Source organism: Herpailurus yagouaroundi, unplaced genomic scaffold (assembly GCF_014898765.1).
Source record: "Herpailurus yagouaroundi ecotype Mexico unplaced genomic scaffold, PumYag 29, whole genome shotgun sequence".
Taxonomy (NCBI): domain Eukaryota; kingdom Metazoa; phylum Chordata; class Mammalia; order Carnivora; family Felidae; genus Herpailurus; species Herpailurus yagouaroundi.
In genome coordinates, this window is record NW_024412377.1 from 101,966,898 (window position 1) to 101,980,307 (window position 13,410).

Sequence of the window (13,410 nt, forward strand, 5' to 3'; positions counted from 1 at the left end):
TTTATTTATTTTTGGGGCAGAGAGAGACAGAGCATGAACGGGGGAGGGGCAGAGAGAGAGGGAGACACAGAATCGGAATCAGGCTCCAGGCTCTGAGCTGTCAGCACAGAGCCCAACACAGGGCTCGAACTCACAGACCGCAAGATCATGACCTGAGCTGAAGTCAGACGCTTAAACAACTGAGCCACCCAGCCACCCCAAGTTTTTTAATGTTTTTATTTTATTTTTGAGAGAGAGAGTGTGAGCAGGGGAGGGGCAGAGAGAGAGGGAAACACAGAATCTGAAGCAGGCTCCAGGCTCTGAGCTGTCAGCACAGAACCCTACGCGGGGCTAGAACTCACGTAACGACGAGATCAGACCTGAGCCGAAGTCAGACACCTAACCGACTGAGCCACCCAGGCACTATTAAAACCTTTATAGTTTAACTATAAAAAAACAATTTGTTATTCTGAACTATGTGCAAAGTAAGAGAGTATTTTTACTTCACATTTTACTTTTAAACTAGATCAGTGATCAGCAAGTGATTTGTAGTAAAAGCTGAGTGATTTGTAATTTAGAATTTGACTATAATAATATGAATATGAAATTTCTCTTTTTAAAACCTTGACGCCACAATTTTTAAAAATGGAATCATTCTAGAGGAAATAAAATGAAGCTCTTCTATACAAATCAGAAAAATCTAGTATGGGTATGTTAATGAAAGAAAACCAGTTAGCAGTTTGACGTTAGGGACTGTATCTGAATATGTAATGTAAATGCATCTATATTCTAAAGCATGGTGAAATATTTGTTTTTACTTTGGAAACACTGTATCTCTCCTGATTTTGAATGGCATGCCCTAGCAGTTAAGCCAGGAGGAGTCCATGATTCTTACTTCACCTATTAGCCAAAGTTTCTACTTATCATATTTCCATGTGCTTCCTAATTGCTTTCCTTTCTATTAAGGCCACTCAGTCATATTACTGAAGTCAAGGATCAAGTGATACTAATTTCTAAGATGAACTCTCACAGAACAGTGCCTGTTTAGTTTTGTTGTAAAATAAAGATGTTGTCTTAAAATAAATAAATGAGGGGTGCCTGGGTGGGTCAATTAAGTTTCCGACTCTTGACTTCAGGTCCTGATCTCACTCATGGGATCAAGCCCCACCTGGGGGTCTGCGCTGATATTGAGGAGCCTGGTTGGGATCCTCTCTATCTGTCTGTCTGTCTGTCTCTCTCTCTCTCCCTCTGCCCTTCTCTTTCTCTTTAAATATATAAACTTTTATTTTTTTTTTAAATTTTTTTTTCAACGTTTATTTATTTTTGGGACAGAGAGAGACAGAGCATGAACGGGGGAGGGGCCGAGAGAGAGGGAGACACAGAATCGGAAACAGGCTCCAGGCTCTGAGCCATCAGCCCAGAGCCTGACGCGGGGCTCGAACTCACGGACCGCGAGATCGTGACCTGGCTGAAGTCGGACGCTTAACCGACTGCGCCACCCATGCGCCCCTAAACTTTTAAATATAAATAAATGAATGCATAAATGAATGAAATAAAGATATTGTCTTAAACTAGTCCAACCATATTATTTTTGAGCTAAAAAGAAACACCTAGAGATTATGCAGTTCCCCTCCTTCATGTTATAGACAAAAACATTTAATTATTTACTCAAGGTCACACAGCTGATTAGCCACAATGAAGTCTGCATTCAAGAATTTACTCTGAAAGTTAGTTTTCAACTTACTAATTCCCATGGGTTAGAAAAAAACCCATGGAGTCTTGAAATAATGGTCTTTGGGATTTCAGAGGATTCAGTCAATAAAAAGACAGAAGGTGTATCTTTGTGTGGTTTTAAGACCCAACATCCTCCTAAGTTTGGATATTGAGTTAGCATTTTAAAAATTAAATACCTAAACTGTCTCTTTGATTGATAAGATCAGTGGCGATTTGCATTAATAGTTGATCATAACAATTTGCCTGTTCATTGCTAATAATACTTTGTAGCTGTCAGAATTGCCTTAAACACATACCGATCCTCAGATATACGTATATTTTAAGTTATATTTTTTTAAACAATAAAATGAGAGTTTTTATTTTAGAAAAGAAAATTGCTGCACACATATGAATACTGACGTGATGAAAGTGTACCCTATAAGTCGAAAACTGTGAAGCTTTTTATGGTATTGTTTCAGCTCTATCTGTTCACCAGTTGGCTGCTCAGGGAGAGATGCTTTACCTAGCTACTCGGATTGAACAAGGTAATAGCCTGTTCTTTTAAACGTACTTAAGTTTTGTAGGGTTTATTAGATTTTTGTTGTTTTATTTTAATACAGGAAAGTATAAAGACAAAAAAAATCGTTGCATAATCTCACCAGGCAGATAACCCAATAGGTAGTAAAAAACAGACAAACAAAAAGTATATAAAGTATAAAAGTCACAGCTTCCCATACCATCCTAGCCTTGTTCCCAAAAGCAAATATTATAAATTTCTTATATTTTCAGAAAACTTTTCTAGAAAACATTTCTGTTTATTTTTGGAGTTCTGTATGAGAATATATATGTGCTTTTTTGTTGTTTACACAAGAGGGAAAGTATTGTACACACCGTATTACACTTTCCTTTTTTTCACTTAATATTTTGGACATCTTTCCATATAAGCACATAAAGATCTGTTTCATTCTTTTTAATAGTTTAACAGGTCTATGATTTTGCACTGTATTGCTGCATACATATGTACCATGTTTTGGTTTTTTTTTAATTTTTTTTTTAATTTTTTTTTAACGTTTATTTATTTTTGAGACAGAGAGAGAGAGAGACACAGCATGAATGGGGAGGGGCAGAGAGAGAGGGAGACACAGAATCGGAAGCAGCCTCCAGGCTCTGAGCCATCAGCCCAGAGCCCGACGCGGGGCTCGAACTCGCAGACTGTGAGATTGTGACCTGAGCTGAAGTCGGACGCTTAACCGACTGAGCCACCCAGGCGCCCCGGTTTTTTTAAATTTTTTTAAACGTTTATTTATTTTTGAGAGATAGAGGGAGACAGAGCATGAGCAGGGGAAGAGCAGAGAGAGAGGGACACACAGAATCTGAAACAGGCTGCAGGCTCTGACCTGCCAGCAACAGAGCCCGACGCGGGACTCGAACTCACGGACCGCGAGATCGTGACCTGGCTGAAGTCGGACACTTAACCGGCTGAGCCACCCAGGTGCATGTTTTTATTTTTTAACTAATCCTCTTGGAGGTGATTCCAATTTCTTGCTCTTAAATAATAGTCTTGTTTATGTTCCTTTTAAGTAGGTAAATTCCTACAAGTATATTTGCTGGGTCAAAAGAAATGTGAATTTTTATTTATATATATATTGCCAGATATTTGTCCTGTCCCTACACCAGAGTTAGAGTTTCTGTTTCCCCATACCCTGACACAAGATATTATCAGACTTTAATCTCATGGGTAAAAAAATAGTCTCTCATACTGGTTTTGTTTCAGTTTTTAAAATTATGGTCTATTTAAGCTTTTTTGTGTGTGAACTGCCTGATATGTGTTGATTTATGTGAACTCTTATCTAAATTAAAGAAATTCACTCTTTGTTGTTTATGTTGCCTTTTTTTTCTAGTTTGTCATTTTCCTTTGATTCTGATGTTTTCAAACAAAATTTTAACATTTTGTAGTGGTAAATTTGTTTTTTTTCCTTGCAACTTTTGAGTTTTATATCCTGCTTTGAAATGATTTTCTACTTCAAAATTACAAATAAATTCACTGACATCTTATTCTACAATTTCTGTGGTTTGGCTGTTTTCACATTTCAATCTTTGACGCATATGGAATGTTTTGGTATAAGGAGGTAAAGGTCAAGCTTTACTTTTATTTTCCTTTTTCATAGTTAGCCAGTTATCCCAACATTACTGATTGAATACAGGGTGCATGATAAGAGGTGGGGTTTTTTTTTCATCATGTCATTTTCTTATAAGGCATACTTCAGTATTTTATTTCTTTTTGTTCATGAATATTTGAAGGTTTCATTCTCAGTCTACTAAATAAACTTAGGGGAAACCTGTGGACTTTATAACTAGTAAGGTGAATCTAGGAAACAAAATGGGGTTCAAGGTAGAATTGCATGGGACTGTGTTTCAGATTATTCTGTCTTCATCCCAATTATGTTAGTAAACCACCAAGAATGAAAAAAATATCAATGTTAGCTATAGAGTAGAAGATAGTTTTAATAAGGTTTGGGAGGTTTTATAATATATATTTATATAATTGTAAGGGCTATTATGTAATCTCGCTTCTATTGTGTTTCTCCCAACTACTCATTGAGATAAGCAAAGTATTATTCCATGTATTGGAGAAATTAAATGATATGCCTAGAATCATAGTCCTGTAAAGTGACAGAGGCAGGATTCAGACTGTGGTCTCCTGATCCCGCGTCCAGTCTTTTGTGGACTGCCCTGTACCTAGCGTTACGTCATGTGCAGTAGAAACACGCTGTTTGAACTGAGCTGTGTATACCGAAGCACATTTTAATACGTTCAGACCGCACTGTGCAACAACACTTAATAGGACTTCAGCAAATAAGTCGGCGGAAAGTGAACTTCAGTGAGTAGTAGTATCAACTTTTTAGAATGCCAGTATTTTCTTAATGATATTAATAGTTGGTTGTTAAATTAGATGACAAAAATTGCTTTTCTTTTAAATAGAAAATGTTATCAATCACACGGATGAAGAAGGATTTACTCCTCTGATGTGGGCTGCAGCACACGGGCAAATAGCTGTGGTAGAGTTTCTACTTCAGAATGTAAGGAAAATGCCTCAGAAAATGTATATGTACAGTTACTTAAGTCTGTAGTAAAGATTTTGTATCTTCAGCCAACTAGATGCAATGGTAGAGGATCCAAAACAATTTTACATGCTTTTCATGTTCTTGTGGAACCTGGATCTAGCTGGGCAGACAAGACCAATCGTGCGTGAAACAGCAAGAGAGAATTTAATGCCCAACTCCCTCGAGGTACAGTGGGAGCAAAAGTACCGTCAGCTTTCTAGGACCAGCTTCGTGGAGGAGATGTAAATTGACTCCAGAGCAGAAGGACAGTTAGGACCGAGATAAAAGGAGGAAGGAAGGCATCCATGAGTAGAAATTTGCGTTATTTACCCCAGAACGTTACCTGACCGAAGTATTGAACTGAATTCTTAGTGACAGAAACAACAGTATTCTTGTTTACATGAATTGAAAAGTCTTTTCTCTCCACTTACCACTCCAGGGTGCTGATCCCCAACTTTTAGGAAAAGGTCGAGAAAGTGCACTATCATTGGCCTGTAGTAAAGGCTACACAGATATTGTCAAAATGCTGCTTGATTGTGGAGTTGATGTGAATGAATACGATTGGGTGAGTTTATGCTACCGATTTTAAAATACCGTAATAAACTCTAGGATTTGCTTAGTTTGCAGAGACGTAATACATTTCACTAAACATTTGGAAAAATCATTAACTTAAACACCTGGAAGAACAAGTTAATGGTGTAAACTCACTTGTGACATCTGCTTTAAGTATTCTTCACAAAATATGAAAATTGCCTTAAACTGCTTTTACGTGTCCATTTCTTAGTAAAACTCCTCAACGGCAACATTGAATTACTCAAATCTTGCTCACCTTGAAAACTAAATGACCTTTTCCTTTTGCAGAATGGAGGAACACCTTTGCTTTATGCCGTACATGGAAATCATGTTAAATGTGTAAAAATGCTCTTAGGTAAGCCATTTTTAAAAGTGAAAATATTTAGAAAATACCATGTGAGGGGTTTATTTTAACTTCTTACAAGGTGGCCTCCCTTGGTATTACTCGGGAGAATCATTAATTACTATTAAACACGTGAATCCTTCTGGAACACGTGCTACCAGAGAGTTGCCCCTGTGAGAAGCAACTCCAGCACACCGCACACCTGTGCTTGGAGCATTTGTCTTTGTTGCTTTCCTTTGGAGGATCACGGGTGAATCCACAGTTGTTTCCTCAATCCGCGGCGTCTTTATTCAGAAGTTCTCGCTATAGTTGTTGATGAGTTTCAGCTTTTCGAGAGGATGCCTGTTTGTTTGAAGTGTCTTCCCTCTGACCCACCAAAGTGAAATCTCTGCCCTTCGTACTTTGTCAGACCATCCTGAAGACACCCTCCACTTTGCTGAAAATCTGTCCTGCGGTTTGCACATGAGCCAGTAATAGACAAACATGTCTACATTTTCATTTTATTTACGCAGATTTTTCTGTTTTGATACAGAAAATGGAGCTGACCCCACAATTGAAACTGACTCTGGGTATAATTCTATGGATTTAGCTGTAGCCTTGGGCTATAGAGGTGGTAAGTATTTTAGAACTGTCAGATTGTTTTTTTTTTTTTAATTTTTTTTAACGTTTATTTATTTTTGAGACAGAGAGAGAGACAGAGCATGAACGGGGGAGGGTCAGAGAGAGGGAGACACAGAATCTGAAACAGGCTCCAGGCTCTGAGCTGTCAGTACAGAGCCCGACGCGGGGCTCGAACTCACGGACCGCGAGATCATGACCTGAGCCGAAGTCGGCTGCTCAACCGACTGAGCCACCCAGGTGCCCCTGTCAGATTGTATTTTAGTTAGTAAAGCTGTATAAATAGTACAAACTGTGGTCTGAACCATTTTCATCACTTGTTGTCCTAAAACATGACATGTTATCCTAACTCCTGACATATACTTTTTTTTTTTTTCAACGTTTATTTATTTTTGGGACAGAGAGAGACAGAGCATGAACGGGGAAGGGCCGAGAGAGAGGGAGACACAGAATCGGAAACAGGCTCCAGGCTCTGAGCCATCAGCCCAGAGCCTGACGCGGGGCTCGAACTCACGGACCGCGAGATCGTGACCTGGCTGAAGTCGGACGCTTAACCGACTGCACCACCCAGGCGCCCCTTGACATATACTTTTTTTTTTTTTTTAATTTTTTTTTCAACGTTTATTTATTTTTGGGACAGAGAAAGACAGAGCATGAACGGGGGAGGGGCAGAGAGAGAGGGAGATTGACATATACTTTTAACTGTGGGCAACATCAACAAATTCTTACCAAAAAAAAGAGTTTGTTACTGTTACTTTTCACCAACCCAAATAACTAGTTGCTAGAGTGCACACCTACTTATGTACAAGATTTGTTTAACATTTTGTAACAAATTATTTACAAAATGCTTTCTGGTTGCCCTTTCTCTGTTCTTTAGAACAAACTTTGTGCAAGAACAGAATCCAGTAACTTAGACAATTACTAAGTCCATGACAGACTAAGTTTTAAGTGTGTTAAGTATTGCATGCAATCATATCACCCTCAGACTACGAGTATATGTTACTAGGGTATATCCTCAGAATATGATGAATAAGTATTTTAAGAAAAAGTTGATGGGGGTGCCTGGGTGGCTCAGTCGGTTAAGCATCCAACTTCAGATCTCGCGGTCGGTGAGTTCGAGCCCCATGTGGGGCTCTGTGCTGATAGCTCAGAGCCTGGCGCCTGCTTCAGATTCTGTGTCTCCCTCTCTCTCTCTGCACCCCCCCCCACTCGCGCTCTGTCTCTCAAAAGTAAACACTTAAAAAATGTAAAAGAAAGAAAAGAAAAAGTTGATGTTAAGTTGAATTTGATAGTTCTGTTTAAAATTGTGTAATCAGCATGCTGTGGTCTTGATAACCTATCTCTTCTAGTTCAACAGGTTATTGAGTCACATTTGCTGAAGCTGCTTCAGAATATCAAGGAGTAGACACAGTCATCAGGAAGTATCGTCTGCCCTTTCTTTTACTTTTTGGCTCTTATAAATGATAGTTTTGTTTACTTATAAATTTTTACCTCAGTTGCAAAATTTACTGGTTTTGGTAAGTTTTAATAAATATTCCTCTCAGCAATTCACTGGTTTATAATAAAATTAATATTGATGCTTTTTTATAAATGTGTTTTACTGCATATTTAAAGTTATAAATTAATGTTTTGTGGCATGTAAATTTTTATGGTACAGATAGTTATCTGTCTTTGTATCAAGTGCTGTAATTTAACATTTTCAAAAATTATTCTACCCTGTTTGTCTTCACTCTTGTATTAACTCATTGACTTCACATAGGTTTGCTATAAATCTATAGAAAAAAAATTTGTTATTGTTGAATTCAAAAATGCACAGTGTGATTGTTTACAAAATGATGTTATAAATAAAGTACTTTTTCTGTTTGCATGCTAGTTTTTTTTTTTTAATTTTATAAGATTATTGAGGAATTACTTTAAGATTTTGGTTTAACCCTTCTGTCCTGCTAGGATACTCCATTAGATCAAACAGTATAATTAAAATAAATCAAATGTAAGTCAATCAACAAAGATTTGATTGTCATTTTTAGAAGTATATTTAGAATATTTTTCTCTTGTAAATAAGTTTTTCAGTAGGAAAAGTCCTCCATGAAAGAAAAGTCACCCCTTCAATAAAAGTCAATTAAATGCTCTTTAATTCCATTGAAGGAGTACTATAAATATATATATTGGTTTTAAAATAAAAGATAACAGAGATATAAAAAAGGACCATAACATGATTGAAACCTTTTAGATGTACATTTAGAGAGGAAATATAATCATTTAATAAAAGGGATACAACCTAAAGAGAACTATATAAATATTCTTTGGTTAAAGGAACCTTCTTTTTTGTACAGATTTTCCTCTTAAGACAGTTAAGCCTTTTTGCCGGAGTGAGAGCTATGTAATGCTAGCTGTGTGCACAGGAATAAAATTCACCTGCATAACCTCGTCAGTGACTCTGAACAAGAAACTTGATTATTGGTGATTTTATATTTAATGGAATTGAAATTACAATTGGATACATAATTATTACATTCACAGTAGACCATCCCAAACCCATTGCTTTCTGAGTTGTCCCTGTGAAAAGGATAGACCACCGGTTGATACCTTTGCCCCATGTTTTATTTTTTATTCATAAATTCAGTGAAATTGCTCTCCATTCAGACATATTTGCTCATATTACATTATGGGCCTGGAAAGCATCTCAACATTTTACATGTGTCCATTATGTTTCTTTTTCACATCCACTGAGAATAGTCGGACCTATTACATATACCAGAATCAATTCATGGGAAGTGTCATAAAGTCCTTATTGGTACTCAGTCCGTCTTCTGTTCACTGTCTCTTGTCCAAAAGGTTAAATATTTGAAATAAGAAATTTCCCCTCAACAGTCATTCAATCCTTCAATACACATTTATTGAGCTCATACGCCATGTTAGATTTGGGTTGGACTCAGGAGATGCAGTGGTGGGGACTCACAGGGACATTTTCACTGCCCTGCCTTGAAGATCTTAAATAGAATCTGCCTCTGGGGAGCCTGGGCGGCTCACTTAAGGGTCCAACTCTTGTTTTGGGCTCAGATCATGATCTTACATTTCATGGGATTGAGGCCCAAGTCGGACTCTGCATTGACAGTGCAGAGCCTGCTTGGGATTCTCTCTCTCCTCCTGTCTCTGCCCCTCCACCACTCACTCGTGTGTGTGTGTGTGTGTGTGTGTGTGTGTACACGTGCTCCATTTCTTTCTTAAATAAACTTAAAAAAAACCCAAAACTCCTCCCAGCGAGTTTGGTTTTGTTCAAAATCATCTCCTGTTGTCCCACACATCCTGAGGACAAGTTAAAAATGCCAAGTGTCGGGGCTCCTGGATGGCTTAGTTGGTTGAGCACTGGACTTCTGCCCAGGTCATGATCTCAAGGTTCATGGGTTCGAACCCCACATCAGGCTCTGTGCTGACAGCTCAGAGCCTGGAGCCTGCTTCAGACTCTGTGTCTCCCTCTCTCTCTGCCCCTCCCCTGCTCACTCGCTCGCTCTCACTGGCTCTCTCAAAAATAAACATAAATTTAAATGAATGGTTAACTGAGGCATGTTCAAGGCCCTAAAATGCCTGGTACTGGGTTTATCACACACTAATTGTCCTGCTGTGTCCCCACATTAGTCCTCCTTATGGACACAACAGAACCCTCTATGTCCTGAGGAGAAACAGAGGGCAGAGGATCTGAGAGTAGCAGAGGCTCCACTCTAAGGACAATTGGTTCTCAAGTTGGGATGCACAATGGAATCATCTGGAGGGCAGTTGAAATGCTAAGGCCGGGGTCTCCCGGAGAATCTGTTTTATTCATCTGGGATGCCAAGCTGGGGCATGTAATAGCTTCCTGGGTGATTCTCATGTACAGCCAAGAGTGCCAACCTTGCTGTGGCTGGTAGACCAGCATGTTCCAAACCACATTCTAACATTTGCCTTTCACATTGCCACCCTGTCTACAAAGTAACGTTATGAAAGAACCTAGCTTATCCTTTCTCTCTAGCCTGTTGGTACATGCTCTGACTCTTTTATAAAGGTAAACATGAATAACACATGAATAACTCAGCTTTTGTTCTTCAATGAGCTGTTAGTTATAACTGCACATCCTTTATTAATTTGTGTTTCTGAAAGACGCATTTCTGATGCCATACAGTTGTTAACTTATTTTGCTTATCTTTTGGATAAGAAAAGAGCCCTGAACACCCGGGACAGTAGTCTATTACCAACAAATGCCAAAGAACTTGTTATTCCTTTGTTCTAGGATTTCCTTCGGGACACAGATATTGACTAAAGCACTGGCCATCCAGAATTCACACTCGCTCACGGGTTCCTCCACAAGGACAAGGCTGGGTAACCCTCTTCCACGATGTGTGCCTGTTATGAAAACTTTGATCTTCTCGTACGTGGTGACGCTGTGTTTGCCCCTCTGCCAAGGAGACTGTCAACAAAAATGAAGTCAATCACATGTACCCCTGTCTCAGTGATCTCCTGCCTCCGACGACCCTCAGCCACTTCAGGAACAGGTTGGTGGTATTTAGCAAAGAGCTCGTTTGGGCCAGAGTTTGGCCTTACTGCCTTCTTCAGAGAATAAACCACTCCCTTTGTGCCATTCTAGGTTCTTCTTAGAAGATACCGTTGCCTTCCCTGTGTCGATAAGATGACTGGGGCCCTCCCCAAGAAAGCACCATGTACTGTGTGTGGTCAGCTTTCACACAGCCTCCTACATGGGGGAAAAGTCAAATACAGCAGCTGCTGTTGGCTTAAGAGAAACAGTAGAACACAAATGTCAAAGTTTGTGCCAGGTGCTGAAGTCACGGCCCCTGCACCTCAGGATCTAGTCAGGGAGAGAATGCAGTACAAATTCACTAACCTCAACGCAATATGCAGTAATTGATAAGAAGAGTTGATGTCAAATAGGAATTGATTTGGGAAAGAAACTTACTTCTGTGGCTTCAGGAAGCCCAGGTCAGAATCCCTGACCTTTATCTTTATTTTTTCTGTATATAAAAGTAACATGTACTTCTCATATCTGTCAGAATGCTTTCAGGTGTAAAATAAAACCCACTTGAGGTGGCTTAAACAAATAAGTAACTGTATTTGCTCACATAGGAGGAAGTCCAGAGTTAGGAGGATTTCAAAGTTGGCTGACATAGCAAAGCAACAATGTCAAGTAAGACCCAGCTTATTTCGGTCTCTGCACTCTGTGGGCCACAATTCAGCCCTGTCCTAAAGCTGGTTCCCCTCAGGGCCATGGCGTGGTGTCTAATAACAAGGGCCATATGCTTCTCCATTTCTGTCTAGTTCAATGAGAGAAGGAGGTGTCCCATCCCCCTTCCAGAAGAGTGAGGAAGAACTTCTCCGGAAGTTTCCAGAAAACCACTCCTCTAGTCTCATTTACGACAGGCTTACATGCTCGTTCCTGAACCAGCTATGGAGATTAAGACTAGCTGAGCATCTACCAGTCATACTCAACTCAACTAAAAGCCAGCATCTTCTGTAGCACTTGGGCTGAGTGGGGAGAAACACCTGCATCTGTTAAGAAGGGGGGAAAGGGGAACAAACACAATACCTATGGAGAGCCCTGACCAGGAGCCATAAGTAGATAAGCAAAAGAAGAGAAAATGGAATAATAAAAAAAATGCTTGATTGATTTGAAAGAAGGAGGAAGCAAGAAATATGGAAACATAGATAGGACAAATAGAAAACAACTAGCAAGATGGTAAACTTAAATTCAACATTAAATGTACAAGGACTAAACATTACAGTTAAAAAACAAAGGTTGAGAGGGGCCTCTGGGTGACTCAGTTGGTTAAGTGTCTGACTCTTGATCTCAGATCAGGTCTTGATCTCAAGGTCGTGAGTTCAAGCCCCGCATTGGGGTCCACACTGGGTATGAAGCCTACTTAAAAAACAAAAACAAAACAAAGAAAAGACAAAGGTTGAGAGACTGGACCAAGGAAACCAAGCAAGAATCACCATTTGCTATTTTAAACAAACTTTAAATATAAGGATGAAGACAGATTGAAAGTAAAAAACTAGGAAAAGATACCATAAACATCAACAAAAGGATGTTGATTTGGCCACATTAATATTGGCATCTCAAACTTCAGGTGCCTAAAATAGCCAAAACTTGAAGAAGAACAAAGTTAGAAGAGTAAAATGGTCAGATATCCAGACTTACCATATAAAGCTACAGCAGTTAACACAGGCAGTGACAAAACAAATAAACCAATGATATAGAATATAGTCTAAAGAAGGATCTGCACCTGTGTGTCAGCTAATATAGACGAAGTGACCACTGCGATTCAGTGGAGAAACAATGCCTTTTCAACACAGCTTTTTAATCTCTGAAAACTTTGTATGCTGCCTAGTAGTCATGGGTAACTGCATTCACATGGAGCTTTGTAAGTAGAAAATATGAACTGTTATTCCCTTTTGCTTAAAAATAACTGTCTTAGAACTCTTTTTCTCTTCTTTTGCGCATAGATGTAAGTAAACAGAAGACTAGTTGATTCATCTTAAAGTGTTCCAGTGTGTCCCCAAAACTGATTTGATTTGTCATTTGGGTTCTAGCTTTGGGCTTTATGTTAATTTGTTCAGAGCATATATATTTTATTTTGTGTAGTTAGATTCACCAATACCTTTGTGCTCCCAAGACAGTCTCCAATCGCCTCCCTTTAGAGAAGCAAAGAAGTCAGGGTGCGTTCTTCCCTAGCTTCCCCACACTCCTTACCCCAGCCTCCCCTGGCGACTAGAGTGCAAGTGTGTTATGGAGCTTTAACCAGTCAGATGCTCTGAGATGTGTCATACAATAAACTGGCCGCCAAGTGGCAGTCATGATGCAGTACGAATATGACACTGACCCCTCCAGAAAGGATCCAGAAACTGTCAACCTCAAAAACACCTAGGAGCTGGTGAAATAAATGATGACCTGTTTGAAGCAAAATATAACTACAAGAGTTTATTTTTTTGTATTAAATGGTTTTTTTTTTAATGTTTATTTATTTTTGAGACAGAGAGAGACAGAGCATGAACGGGGGAGGGGCAGAGAGAGAGGGAGACACAGAACCAGAAGCA

The 13,410-nt window shown here is 39.2% G+C and overlaps 1 protein-coding gene across 2 annotated transcripts in view; it reads left to right on the top strand.

Annotated features, from left to right (window-relative positions):
* The window catches only part of ANKRA2 (ankyrin repeat family A member 2), a 12,201-nt gene extending 4,004 nt beyond the window's left edge, over positions 1 to 8,197 (top strand). Inside the window, exons 4-9 of one of the 2 annotated variants that reach the window (XM_040450950.1) lie at positions 2,172 to 2,237; positions 4,675 to 4,772; positions 5,236 to 5,361; positions 5,658 to 5,724; positions 6,245 to 6,325; positions 7,680 to 8,197. In XM_040450950.1, coding sequence (XP_040306884.1) covers positions 2,172 to 2,237; positions 4,675 to 4,772; positions 5,236 to 5,361; positions 5,658 to 5,724; positions 6,245 to 6,325; positions 7,680 to 7,735 — 494 coding nt within the window. In that variant the 3' untranslated portion in view covers positions 7,736 to 8,197. The remainder of the gene's footprint in view (positions 1 to 2,171; positions 2,238 to 4,674; positions 4,773 to 5,235; positions 5,362 to 5,657; positions 5,725 to 6,244; positions 6,326 to 7,679) is intronic. The other variant, XM_040450951.1, reaches the window with a different exon arrangement.
* Positions 8,198 to 13,410: the final 5,213 nt, after the last annotated feature.